Source organism: Notechis scutatus, chromosome 1 (assembly GCF_049901735.1).
Source record: "Notechis scutatus isolate UNSWTSFEM ecotype Mainland chromosome 1, rNotScu1.2, whole genome shotgun sequence".
Lineage (NCBI taxonomy): Eukaryota > Metazoa > Chordata > Lepidosauria > Squamata > Elapidae > Notechis > Notechis scutatus.
In genome coordinates, this window is record NC_142009.1 from 91,072,395 (window position 1) to 91,086,780 (window position 14,386).

The 14,386-nt window shown below is 34.3% G+C and overlaps 1 protein-coding gene across 19 annotated transcripts in view; it reads left to right on the plus strand.

Moving 5' to 3' along the window:
- REPS1 (RALBP1 associated Eps domain containing 1) overlaps nucleotides 1-14,386 on the plus strand; it is a 46,554-nt gene that overhangs the window by 18,003 nt on the left and 14,165 nt on the right. For 6 of the 19 annotated variants that reach the window (XR_015750480.1, XR_015750481.1, XM_026666176.2 and 3 more), the window contains 6 exons: nucleotides 784-911; nucleotides 2,966-3,128; nucleotides 3,684-3,747; nucleotides 5,446-5,600; nucleotides 7,098-7,234; nucleotides 12,702-12,782. Coding sequence is in view for 14 of the 19 variants with exons in the window: in XM_026666176.2 (XP_026521961.1) it covers nucleotides 784-911; nucleotides 2,966-3,128; nucleotides 3,684-3,747; nucleotides 5,446-5,600; nucleotides 7,098-7,234; nucleotides 12,702-12,782 (728 nt within the window). In the remaining 5 variants the exon portion in view is untranslated. The remainder of the gene's footprint in view (nucleotides 1-783; nucleotides 912-2,965; nucleotides 3,129-3,683; nucleotides 3,748-5,445; nucleotides 5,601-7,097; nucleotides 7,235-12,701; nucleotides 12,783-14,386) is intronic. The other 13 variants (XR_015750487.1, XR_015750488.1, XM_026666181.2 and 10 more) reach the window with 4 other exon arrangements.

Sequence of the window (14,386 nt, forward strand, 5' to 3'; positions counted from 1 at the left end):
CAGGGCAAACTGATAATGTTTGGCTTTTGGGTGAATATGAGAACATGTTTCTTAGTCTTTGCTTGAAACCAAGATTTATAGTGCTTCTGCCCTTTGTAGCCACTTGTCTGTGGGAAATTAATCGTGGAAAAATGGTAGAAAACTGATAGAAAAAATTGGCATGAGTTTTGAGTAAAATTCCCACAACCAGGGAATTTTAGTTTTATTCCACTGAACTAGGAAACCCCCAACAGTGTGTCATCAAAAGAAACTCCTAAGTCTCTTATATAGTTAAAAGTGGAAAGAATCACCGATTGCAACCATGGATTGATTGATGTTTATTACAGAAAGTATCTCTGACAGTATATTATTGTTGTATTAAAGTTTTGTTTATTAGGAGTACGTCTTAAGCTCATTCACTGTTCTTGTTATACATTCAGATTTGGGATGCCCAGTTTGTTACATTCAAATTTGTTCTGTTAGAAAACTGCAAATTGTAACCTGTCTGTCAGACAGATTAGGAAACCAAGCTTGCTAAACAACCTTCATAGTAATAATGGTTAACACAATTTGCAGGTTACCGAGTGAATTATTTTGAAATCAGTATATGAATTAGGAAATCAAGAATGCAGACACAATAAGAGAATGTGGTTGAACTCAGATCTCATTTGAACCTTTATTATTAGGATCCTGCATTACATTTTTCTAAGCCCCTGTTTCAGCTAACTTCTTAAAAGTGTTTCAAGACAGACAATTATTAAATAGATTGTTATATTGAAACTGACATGGCATTCTGATTTTTAGGCTCCTGTAATGCCGGTGATCCAGTGTGGTCTGGCCATTCACCACCACCGCATCAAGAAAACTGGGTCAGTTTTGCAGATAATACACCAGCCAGTACTATTTTAACCATGCATCCTGCTTCTGTCCAGGTGTGACATTTTATTAGTATTATTTTATTTGCTTCATTCCAAATAATGTCAGTCATTTCCACATTGCTGCTAAAGATTTGTGCTGTGTCTTCACATATCTTTTAAGATTAAGCTCTAATTCATTCTTCTTTCTCAGAATGTAATCTGGCATTGAACATGTATCACTGAAGCTTCTTAATCAAGGAATCTTAATTTTAAAACTCATTTGTAAAACCAGCTGTCAGCTTTTTGTTGTTGTTTTTTATTTTTAAAACTCTTCTGTGCACACTTTTCATAACATTATGTTGCTTATATGGCTGTTGTCATTTCAAATTATTTATTTATCTGTCACATATATCTGCCCATCTCAGAGGGACTGTAAGTGGCTTGCAGTAAAAGCAATTATAACATTCAAATATTAAAACTACAATTAAAAGGACGTCGATATCATTAATAATAAAATAATGGAGAGAATTGATGTTAAAAACAATGCAGCCATTTCATCAAATCATCATTTCCTTGAGAGATCCAGGCCTGCTGACCCAGCCAGTTATGCTTTAAGAGACTTCTGGAAAGATGTCAAGGATGGGATCAATTTCACCTCAGTGGGGATGATATTCCAGAGGGCGGGTGCCATGGCAAAGACTCATCTCTTCCAAATGAAATTCTTTCATAGATGGGACCTGCAGCATATTTCCTGATGCAGTGGACAGATGTAATTGCATGGAGGTGGTCCTTCAAACCCAGCCCCATGCTATAAAGGACTTTAAAGGTCAAAACCTGCACCTTGAATGAGATCCAGAAGTAAACTGGCAATCAGTGCCACTCACAGAACAGAGATGTAATGTGTACTGTTCTCCGGCACATATCCACACCGTTGCATTTTGCATGCAGCCCAAGCTTCCAGATACTCTTCACGTGTAAAGCACATTAAAGTAGTCCATTTGAGAAGTGACCAGGGCACCAGTGAGCACAGTTCCCCTGATCCAGATACGGGCACCACGGGTGCATAACACAAAGCTGTGCAAAAGCCCTCCTAGTTATGATTGTTACCTGCTCTTTGAGCAGGAGTCACGAATCTAGAAGAATCTGCAAGTTGTGCACTAAATCTGTTTGGGACACTGCAACCCAAGTACCAAAGATGGCATAGTACCTGATCCAGAGGACCCCAAAACCCAGAGTCATTATCAGGATTCAGTTAAGTCTGCTGTTCCCTATTTAGGCTCCCATAGCCCCCAGTTACTAGGATAAGTTATTGAGTGCATTGATTAAGTCACCAGGAACAGAAAGGTGTAATTAGGTATCCTTAGCATTTTGAAGATACCACATTCCATGTTGATGTTGAATAGGAGAAGAGAGAGTACCAGAATAGGAGCTGATCTCTACTATCCAATCACCACCAACTATCCACAAAGATACCATGTTGTTGCAAGGTCAAATAGAGCAAGGATGGTTTCAGAACATCCATCCTGCTTCCGCTAAAGATCATCTAAAAGCACAACCAATGCCATTTCCATCTACCAAGGCCTGAATCCTGACTGAAAAAGGGGGGAAATTAGTTGTCCAGTATGATGCGATCCAATAGTGGCTTCTTAGGGAAGGGTCAGACCCCCTTATTCAAGGAATAATTAATTGCCACAACAGCTCTCCCACAGACAGCAATAGTACTTAGACTTATATACCGCTTCGCAATGCTTTACAGCCCTCTCTAAGTGGTGTACAGAGTTAGCATGTTGCCCCCAATAATCTGGAACCTTATTTTACTGACCTCGGAAGAATGGAAAGCTGAGTCAACCTTGAGTCACTGAGAATCGAACTGCTGGCAGTTGGGAGAATTAGCCTTCAATACTGCATTCTAACCACTACACTACCATGGCTGGCAGTTTTAGTTAGCCAGGAGGGCCATGGATATAGAGAGCAGGTGGCTAAGCTCACAGTCATAAACATAGGGGAAAAAATTATGGCTCTACTCAGCACTAGTCGGAAGTCTACAATTATTTCCTTTTTCGAGGCAAATAAATATAGAAGATTGTCAATAAAGCTAGAAAATGCTGAAGACAAATATTTTATTGCAGGACCAGACTACAGTACGAACTGTAGCATCAGCTACAACAACAAATGAAATTCGTAGGCAGTCGAGTAGTTATGATGATCCTTGGAAAATAACAGATGAACAAAGGCAATATTATGTAAATCAGTTTAAAACTATTCAGCCAGATCTGAATGGATATATTCCAGGTAAGCTTTTAAAGCACATATGATACAATGAATAATTATATAATTATCTAATATTAGACTGATTTTACAAAATGCACATGCCGGTAGTTCAAATTTCAGTAGAGAGATTCCTGGCATGTAAGTAACTAAAGATGTTACTAAAAGAGTTCTCCGTTTTCTTCTGCACCTTTTAAAAAATGGAGCCAGGGAATAAGATTGTGAGGAAAGAAATCCTAAATGCAGCTTTTGGTATTAATTTCTGCTAGATCAGAGATCCTTTTGTTAATAGAATTCTTTATTCATAAGAAAGCCTATTAAATATTGTGTAAGTCCTTTGTGAATTTCTTAGCTTTAATGTTTTGTAATGATTTCCTACATTTGCATTTTTGAACTCATTATGCTCCCAGCCCCCAGTCTAGTGTATCTTTAAAAACTCACTAGCATTTGTGTCATAGATAAAGCTTGTACTGAATTTACAATTAAGATTATAATTCTAGTTTGAAAGTCAAACATTATTATTCTGGATAACATGGGCGCCCAATACATTTTACAAATAAATACATTTAATATTTTTAGGTTCTGCAGCTAAAGAATTTTTCACAAAATCAAAGCTTCCTATTCTTGAACTTTCACACATCTGGTAAGTTAAAGTATAATTATTTAAACTCATCATTCTAAGAGCCCAAATTATTTGATAACAAACTGAAATATCTAGCAACCAACACTATCATTTACATTGAAACCTCTTGTCTTAAAAATAAATGTAATTTAGAAGCTTAATCATATTTCCATTCAAATTGAGTAAGTTTCCATTTGACATGATCTCATATTAAATTTTGTTGTAATTACCAAGGGAACAAACATGAAACTTTATATCTAAATTACAGGTGGTCTCATTTAGTGACGACAACTGGGATTGACCATTTCATTGTTAAGCAAAGCGATTGCTAAGTGAAACCACAATTGTGCTTGTGATTTTACTTCAACTTTCCTTTATAGACCTGTGAAGGTCATAAATGCGAGAACTTGTTCTGAAATCAGTTTGTCATCACTATAAAATTTTTGAACAGTTAATAAACAAGGCAGTCACTAAACAAGGATTTCATGTATTATTAGCTCCTATCAGTAGAACAAATTAATCACAACTGCTGCCTTTTGTTTTCTGTATGAAGTAAATATAGTCAGACGTAGTCTGGGCCTAATTATTGTTCAAATAATATTTTTTATGCATGCCTTCATGTCACTCTAAATATTTGGGGCTACAATTTCGTTAATATTGTCTGCTAAGAGTTGTAATCTAGATGGCGTCAGTTTGCCTACTATTTTTTAAAGGACAAGATGGTAGCTCAGTTTGATGTACTTTCCATACTACCTAACACTGCAAATGTAGAGGCAAATGTTTTGAATGCTTCATTGCTCCCTTCGTATTCTTTAAGAAATATTTGTCCAAATGGAACTTTTGCTGTCAAATATTAGCTTTTCTTGCACAGCAGAAAATTAGGGTCTCTTCAAGGTTTTCCCAATACTGAATTTGATTCTGAGTTAATATTGTGTGAATAGATAGGTTTCTGATACATTACAGGTAGTCCTCAACTTACAACAATTTGTTTAATGACCATTCAAAGTTGCAATGGCACTGACAAAAAGTGACTTATGTTTTTCACAGTTGCAACCTTTGCAGCTGGTCATGTGATCAGATGCTTGGCAACTGTTTCATATTTATGAACCAGTGGTCATGTGACTCTCTTTTGCAACCTTCTAACAAGTAAAGTCAATGGGGAAGCCAGATTCACTTAAAAACTGGGTTGCTGACTTACCAACTGCAGTGAGTCACTTAACAACTGGGGAAAGAAAGGTCGTAAAATGGGACAAAATTCACTTAACATAAATTTTGCGATCAATTGTGGTTGTAAGTCGAGGACTATCCGGACAAACTTCTATTGGCAAAGAGGCATGGTAAATGATTTTTGACAGCCTTTCCTAATAATTCTCCTGTATCACTTATGTGGGTAGAGTACCTATAAATATTTTTTTAATGCTTTGGAGGAATTTTTAAGGTTTTCTTTTTTAAAAAATTGGGGAATTATTTTTTTTAAATGGTTATTGTTTTTCATCCAGTAGAAGCATTCCATGAGCTCATGGCTTCTAAGGATTCAATTGATTGTGTTTTAAATACAATATACCAGACTATGAAAGACTAATGCTTACCTAGTAAAATTATCTGGTATTTGCTAGAACTTCTTCAGATTATTTTTTCTCAATTTGAAAGACTTTGGGAAAATAAAAGTTTTTTTCAAAAAAAAAAAAGTACAATAAAGTTTAAAAAATTTCATTTCAGGGAGCTGTCAGATTTTGATAAAGATGGTGCATTAACACTGGATGAGTTCTGTGCTGCTTTCCATCTAGTGGTTGCTAGGAAGAATGGTTATGACTTGCCGGAAAAATTACCTGAAAGTTTAATGCCCAAGCTGATTGATTTGGAGGACTCAGCAGGTACTATTTTTTTTTATTTTTGCTCCAAATTAGTTGCTAAAGGATGTGTATTACAAACTCTTCTGCTTGTGTGTTGCAATTGTTTTATTTCATTCTCTTGTGTGTGTCTGTATAAAACTGATTTTCTTTTTGAGGCAGAAGCATCTGTCCTTATGTATATAAAATATAATAGTTTATAAAAATGTAAGTTGATCCTACTTGCATTTATTCAAGCATTCTATTACAGAAGATAAAATGTCTCTTACTCCGTTTTCAATTAATTGTTATTGCTTCCATTGCTTTCTAAGGTTTCCCATTTGTCAATTCTAGGTGGCTAAAGTTTATATTTCCAGCTAGTCTCTTATTCTCTATCATGTAAATTATATGTGCGTTGAGGGAAACATGGAGTTCACATGAGATGTTTGTCCTATTGTGAAAAGTCCTTTAAATTTTTGTTTTGTGAGAAACTATTATACAAATATACAAAACTAGAAAGCTGCTAGTTTTTTGTTGTTCAAGGAAAATATTCTTTATTCTTAACATGTGGAATATATAAACTTAAACTATAAGGAAAACTTTTGAAAAAGGAAAATATTCGGTTATTTTACCTTAGCATTAGCATTCTAAAATTTCTGCTATGCTTATAGCAGAAACAGGTTGAATCCAAAACATGAAAGAACTTTCCTTGTGCAATATAGCTTTTCTGGTTACTTCCCTCTTCTACCAGAGGTCCAGCATTTTCATGCTGGTGGGCATATCTCCGATTTTGATGTAACCAATCATAAAACACAATTTTTACAGGAAGGCAAACTGATAAAGCTGAAAGAAAGCTCAAGAATTTAAGCACAGAGCTGACAAAACAAAATTGCTACTTTATGGCAGGTAAATTGGTCATACTAAGAAATATGCAACAGGGACAAAGCTTACACAATACATGTATCAAAACAAGTAAGGGGAATTAGCAGAAAAAAATGTAAAAAAAAATGATTAAAATATCATACATAGAGAATAATCAAAACATTTTTTCCAGCCCAAATATACTTGCTACTAGTTTCTATTGTCTCTTTTCCTAGACTACATAGTATAGTTCAGAATAAAAAAGGGGCTATTTAACTATTTTATTTTCTGAGAATGTCCATACGGCCTAGAATCATTAATGGGAATAGAATTTATGTGGTCGGTGATACTTTGGTTTGCAGTAAAATTGAAAGTCTTTTTTAATATAGTGAGAGCAGGATAAATGACAGAACTGCCCACAAACCCTGTGATTTCCCAAATACCCCATGGGGAATCCATTCTAGAATATTTATAATGGAGCTAAGTATACTATAACATGCTGGAAAAATAAAGTAAATATAATACAGTTCTCTGCATAATGGGAATCTCTGAAATAGGTTGATAAATGTTCATAAATAACACATGTTATAAGCATGCTTCCATACATTAATTATGAAATTGCAACAAACTATTAACACACAGTTTTAAAGACTGCTACGATGTTGTGTTTGGCTTTTGTAGTGGTTCCTGTTTCAGAAGTGGGGGATCAATCTGCTGAAGTAGGTTTTGCAAGTTCCCCAGCAGAAGCACCGCCAAGCAAATCGCCATCAATGCCATCACTTAATCAAACGTGGCCTGAACTAAATCAAAGCAGCGAGGTTAGCAAAATATACCTTATTTTCTTAGAAGTTCCTACTTTAAGAATGAATGTATAATACAATATACTTTGGATTGCGTTCTAAATTTGGGGGTTAAGTTTAGTTTTGCTGTGTATAGCCTTTGATCCTTGTCATGATAACGGGAGAATATATTGGGCTTGTACATAAAAGCTCACTTTTTTTTCTTTCCCTGGTCTTTAAAACAAAAGTTATTCTGTCCGTCAGTGATTTCTGTTCTAAATCCTGCATAGGTCCTTTGCTAATTTCTTGAGGGTGATTTCAACACTCTATAAGGTAGAAAAGATTAGAGAACTTCCTTTTGGAATTATTCAGTTTATTTTTTGCTGTTAGACCACAGTAAAAGATGAAGTCCCTCTTGAGGTGACTTGGACTCCTGGTGACTGTCTATGTTTGCTTGGCAAAAGCATGTATGTGATTTGCCATAACTTTTTTTTGCCTTTTTGATTTCCCTAATCTAAATCTCTAATCTAAAATCTTAGAAAGTTTCTGGTAGTTTCCCATCCAAATGCTAGTTCTGGTCCAATCCTGTTTAGCTTTATTTAAATTGACAAAGTTCTACTCCCTTTCTGACCTAGACCAGAAAGCACATGCAAGTCTTTTTGCCTATATCTAGTACAATCAGGAGTCCATTTAAATCAGTCTGGCCATTGATTGGGAATTAGATTTCAATACATTTGAAAAATCCTTTTTTGGTGAGTGCTCATTTAAAAAAAATATGGTTTTTATAGTAATTTTATTTAAAATTACAATTGCAACAATAAAACTAATATAAACTAAAAAAATGGTGCATAAAAATAGAAAAGAAAAAATAATATAGTAAGGAAAAAGGAAAATAAAGAACTTGCCTCTTCATCACAGGTATAAACAGTCTTTTCTCTTAAAATACAAATGACTTCTTCTTCCCATGTCTCACCTCTTATCTATAAACAAATCTTTAGAATCTATCATTGAGTCCTGATCAGCAAACATCTATTGTTACCAGAGATAACAATATATCTATTTTGACCTTGGTCAAATAAACCAACTTTACATTCCTTCTTTTTACTTTTAACAATCCTGATCTTTAAACCCTTTAAATAATGTGCTAGACCTTGATTTATATTGTTTTTCCTGTCACTTCTCCCAAAATTCTGTAAAGCTTTAATAAGCCTCTTTTGTAGGAAGATTATCCAGGTCACTCTCTTGGTTTGCTATTATATGTTCCTTTTAATTATTAAGACATCCATTGGATGTATTGTATCATCTTTTCCCATATCATTCTTGTAACCTATCTTTTTTAAGTCCACTTTCAGATCAGTCTCAATCTTGTCAGGTAAAAGTTGTTCCTCTTCCATAACACATTTTAAATAGAGGCCAGACCTTATTGAAACTAATTTCTGGGTCCAACGTTTAAAACCCTCACCTAACCCTAACCCTAATCTTTAGTATGTCCAAACTTAAAATATTTTGCTTAATTCTGTATTGATAAGTCAAGTGTTCTTCCCCTTTAATTGTAATCTTTAGTTTCTCTAGTGTTCAACCTTTAAAGTCCCATTGATCATGTTTTTTAAAAGAATTCAGCATTTCCTCATGGGAAAGATCCTTATAATTAATTTCAAAATTGTATTTCAAATCTGAACTCTTTATCTATTTATAACTTTCCAAAATCTAAATTCTAAACACCCTTTTGCTGTTCAAAAAAGGAAACTTACCTGTTGCTTTAAATTAATCTGTCAATCCAAAGTTTCCTAGTAGCTGAAAAGCAATTAAATGATTTTTTAAAGTGATTGGAAAAGAAGTATGCAAACCCAAAGATGCCAAACAAAGTTTGAGCAGGCTGGCTATCCCCTCATCTCCCAGAGCTCTAAACCCATTGGAGACTTCTGTCTGGCACTCTCTTCATGAGGAATAACTATATGGAGAACGTGTCCATTTCTTGTCCAGAGAAAAATTATGAAGATCTGGTCTATTTAACCAGCTGTTCATTTGACTGCAGTCATTAGCCCTGGCTTTTAGTGAAACTTTCTCCATTATCCTTTATTCCCTGGAAGTTTATGTCTCAAATGAAATTTCTGAATTTAATTCAATTCTGAATTTTCTGAAATTCTTCTAGAAGCTAAAAGTATCTGAGTAAAACTGGGAAGGCAGAAATTATTTAGAACATTCAATTGTTTGAGCAATATTTATATTGCAAAATATATTAGTGTGGTGCTAAATATTTGTCTTTTCAAGAATTATTTGCCACTAACAATTTTCAGTAATGTTTGTATATATGCTTCCATAGGCCATTTATATTAGAATTCAGAATTACAAGGATCTCCTAGCCCAAGCAGTGATCAGTTTACAAGTTTCTGCAGTATCTCAAACTAAATAGTTTCAGTGCCAAATAACAGTCACCACTATGAAAAATTACCTTTTATTTAACCACTTTTGGACCTCTGCTGTTGCCATTACAGGTTATGGTTTGAACCTGTAGAGTAGCAGTAGATAGATGGCTCCATACTATATAGGAAAGCTGAAGGGTGAAATGACTGATTTTCCTTTAGGAAGGAGAGTTCATCATCTTAGTTCATCTTAGTTCATCTTAGTTCATCAGCTTAGCTTCCTTATATAGTATGAAGTCTGTGTGATGCCATCACAGAGCCAGGCACCATTTTGAAATGGCTGCAATGAATTGTGTTGCCTGTGGGTTTTCATTCTTGCTGATTGACAAAATACACATTTTTGAATGCTTTGCCACATAATGCAGAACTTTTAATATCCGAGTTGGAATTCCATCATATATAGATATCGTGATGGACTAGCTCTCTGGAAAGTTTGGGTTCATGCTAGTTAGATGTCGCTCTCCCTTCCATTGAAAATATCCAAGAGTCTTAAGATTGTCCAAAAGATTGCTGTCTGACATTGCTAATTTCTGCCAAGATGAATCTGATACTTGGGTTGCTTCTGGAGGGAAACGGTATATTGAAAGTTAAAGGGAGATCTTGCTCACCTATTGGATGCATACCATTTGAAAGGAAACATTATTGTAACAGGATGTAGGGAGAATGTGTTATTTTCTGACGTAGGCAATAAATCCTATAGCTCCAAAACATAAGGTGGCAATCCCCAGTAAGACCTTTGGTCATATTCTTCTGGCATTTAGCGCAGAAATGGAACCAGAGTTCTTGTTAGGTTGGAAACATTGGTGGCAGGAAATGGGGCAGGGACCCCAATAAAAGAGGCCAATCGTAATTCCTGGTACATCCAGAATATTGAAAAGAGCCAATGTGTTTTGGAGCAAGCTGAATCAAAATCTCCAAAACATAATTGTATTGTTCCAGATTTGAAATATTTAGAATGACTTGTTTTTAGCTCATAATATTCCGTTCTTATTCTAAAAATCAGCCCAGAAAACCATAAATCGACTATTTGTTGGTTTATGTTGATCCCCTAAAAACTTCATTATTACTTGAACAAATTGCTTCTTCCAGTCTCATGGCCTCAAGAAATGTTTTTTTATTTTAATTTATCAGTTAAATCTGTGTCCTGCTTTTCTATGTGTGTAAACATTCTAGATGGCTTACAATAATTAAATAATGTGAGAAAAATAATGATAAAAATAAGTAGTTAAAACAAAATATATTAAAATCAATATAATTAGATTGTTCCAATAATTAACAGTGAAAACCTTACTAGAAACCTTCCTTTTTTATTATTCCCAGCTTTGAGCACCTTAATTCACTCTTAATGGATTGGATATATCAACATGAAAATGATTATGCAGAGTTGGAGTCCATTAATACAATACATGTCAGAAATTACTAGGCAGCAAACTGAAATTTAAGGGAATGTGAAGTAAAATAAGGCAGCGTTGCCCATAGTCAACTGCCATAAAGCCTTTGCATATTAGATTGATAACACGAGTGTGGCAATAAAAACAGGCTGGCATCATCATGGAAGCATGAAACACAGTAGAAATTAGAGTGGATTACACCAGCTGCAGCTGAGACCTTTGATGTATATCAAATTTCTTTTCAATGTTTTCTGCTTGTCAGTAGAAAGTTGTTTGCTACTTGCTAAGTTCCTCATTTTATCCTGGAAAAGTTAGGGGAGGTACTGAACTGCTTTCTATTTACCATAAATATCTTAGATTATGCAAAAGATGCTATATATAAACAAACAATATTGGATAATATCTGAATATATAATTCATGCAGGGAAAATTTTACAATTCCCACAGTATTCCTTGAATCGCCGATTCTGTGCAAACTGCAAATTGCTTTTGAAACACGCCAAATTAAGTTTAGGAAGCTGCTACTGAAGAAACATGAAAGTTTTATCGGTTAGTCTTGCTCATGGGTCTTGGAATTCTGTCAATTAATCTAATACTGTATTAATATTTTTTAAAACCCATTACATGGTACATTACATGGTTCATTAGATTTCTACATTATTATCTCTGGATTTAAAAAAAAAAACTACAATTCTTCAGAATATTCATATAAGGATATATTAGATTTTAGGGTTCTAACTAATGATGAACAACATGTACATCATCCACACTAACTTTCCTTTGTACAATCTCCCAGCTAGGTTTAATTTGTTTATCCAAAAGCAACTGTTCTCCAACTAGGTCATGATCAGCCAAGCTCTCTCCCAGCCGTGCACCATAAGCAGCTCCAGATTTGCTAGGAAAACATATTCAGTCCATTTGTTTTAATGTTTGATATGTCTAATAATTAACTCACCATTCCACTAACAGAGATATTAACATTTCCTTCCAATAATCTTGACCATTGAATCTCAGACCAAATCCTTCATTGCTTGGAAACCTGATTGTTTCTTTTTTGCCTGTATCTTAAGTTTTTGCATGAAAAAAAATGACTTGGCAGTTATATATTTCAACGGGGCATGTCTTGGATCTTACTGAAATGATTGCCAAAGCAGACTTTCCTTTTACATTGAATACTTCGAATTTGCATCATTTCAATTATCAAACATATCTTTAATTTATGTATAAAATGTACTGTATTAGAAATGTTTTCAGGTATAGCAGTGGCAATTTGCATGTGATTCTTTTAATTTTTTTTCTAATATAAAGATATATTTTATTTCTGACCTTATGTGAAGAGAATTTATTATTAATTTTTATTTAAATGAAACAAAAGATTCTAGAGAAACAAGGAATCTTACACATTGGTAGCAATAGCAGCAGTGACTTTTCAAAGCTTCTGTTTTCTGTAGTTTGATTTTGTTAAAAATTCTTAATCAGTATGCTGACTTTCACTTTCAAATTGATTTGTTTAATCTGTAATAATTGATTTAAAAGATTTTGCAAGACAGAATCTGAAAATTGTTGAAATGTATATTTTGGCTCCCCCCCCTCCCCCCCAAGAAAAACAACTGCCATTACAACCTCTGAACTATGCTAAATCTTCTCCAGGGGTGAATCTATTCTCATGTTTTGTCTCCTCTGTCTGTTCAGCAGTGGGAGACATTTAGTGAACGCTCTTCCAGCTCACAAACTCTGACCCAATTTGATTCTAACATTGCACCAGCTGATCCTGTAAGTCAATCACTTAGCTTGCTTCTTTGAAATTAATTTTATTAACTCCAAATTTTCATTAATTGTTTTGGTTTTTGCATGTTAAATGGGGGAATGGTAAACAGTTTAATAATTTGATCTGCTTTAAAATTTATCAAAGGGTCTTGTCTGTCACTGCAGCTAAAATAACATATTTTAGAAGCGCAAAAATAAATTTAGGTCTGTTCTTTTCTAATATCTGCCCCAATATTTTGAGATTTTTATTTAACTGTTTTTTTAAAAGGTTAGTAAAACATTTTAACTGAGTTTTCTTTACTGATAATTGTGTTGGAAATAAAATGAGTAAAAATGGTGACTTGTCAAATGCTATTGTGAACCTGGACGTCCAGGACCATCTTGTTTTTCTGGATCCAGTTCTCTTTCTGTTACACCCAAAAGCTTCTTATATGAATACACCCTTTGGAGACATGTTTCACAATTACATAATTTAAACCTTTTCCCACATCCTTCATTGTTCATGGAAATGCATGAATGCCATGGACTGTCAGGCACACATACTTCATCATATGATCTTGCACACAAGAAAGCTAAACTAAACATAATAACTTATCCCCAAAGAACCAATATTTCCTCTCATTCAGAATTTATTGTTGTTGTCAAATGTGTATGGGGGAGGACCCACAAAAAATCCTCTATTGATGACCAGAGTGTATGTTGCAGATTGTATGAGTCATCAGTTCTATAATAGCTTAGGTATAAACATATAAATATTTATACACCATTATGAGCACCTTGAATTGGACTCAGATAACAACCAATGTGTATAAAGAGATTGCAGTAGTCCAGCCTTGATGTTATTAGTTCATTGATCCACCAGGTCCAGAGTTGATAAAGGCCCTCCTTACAATTTGTGCGATATGTTAATACAGTATGAATATCCAAGACTACCCCAGATTGTCAGCCTGTTTTAAAGAAGAGTGTTGCTCCATCAGAACTGCTACTTGTCCCAAAGTCTGATGTCAGACATTCAGAATCAGTATTCTATTTTGTCTGAGTTCAGTTTCAGCTTTTACTTCCCCTCAGAAACAGGTGAAGCACTTGTTAAGACTTAAATTTTCACTTACACCTTCTTTATTTGAATATTGGATGAATTTTATTTCTATTCTTTTTTTCTTTGCCATCACCTTTTTATTCTATATTTTTATTTTGTGGTTTATCCAATGTAACCCAGGTTGAGATGATTTTGTAAGAGAGGTGAAAATAAATTATTCAGTAGTCTATGCCTAGAAATGACTGAATTGAAATATAAATCCATCTTGTCATTAAAAGAGAACAAGAACAAAGTTACTTGTCAGGATTTCTTCAAAGCAGGAGAAGTAGTGGGAAGGGGGGGAAGATAAGTAATAAATAGTTTTCATATAACTACTATGTCTGCAGTTTTCATGATTATTGTATTCTTAATGGAAGCAAGCTTGTTCTTGACCATTCTATCCAGAACTTTGCACCTTATTCATATAAAAAAGGCATACAAAAATGGGGAAAGATAAACATCTATAATAACAATAATAAACTGCAAAAAAAGGTGAAGAAGCAGTGGACTGTCAATAATTAGGTGCTGCACAGAG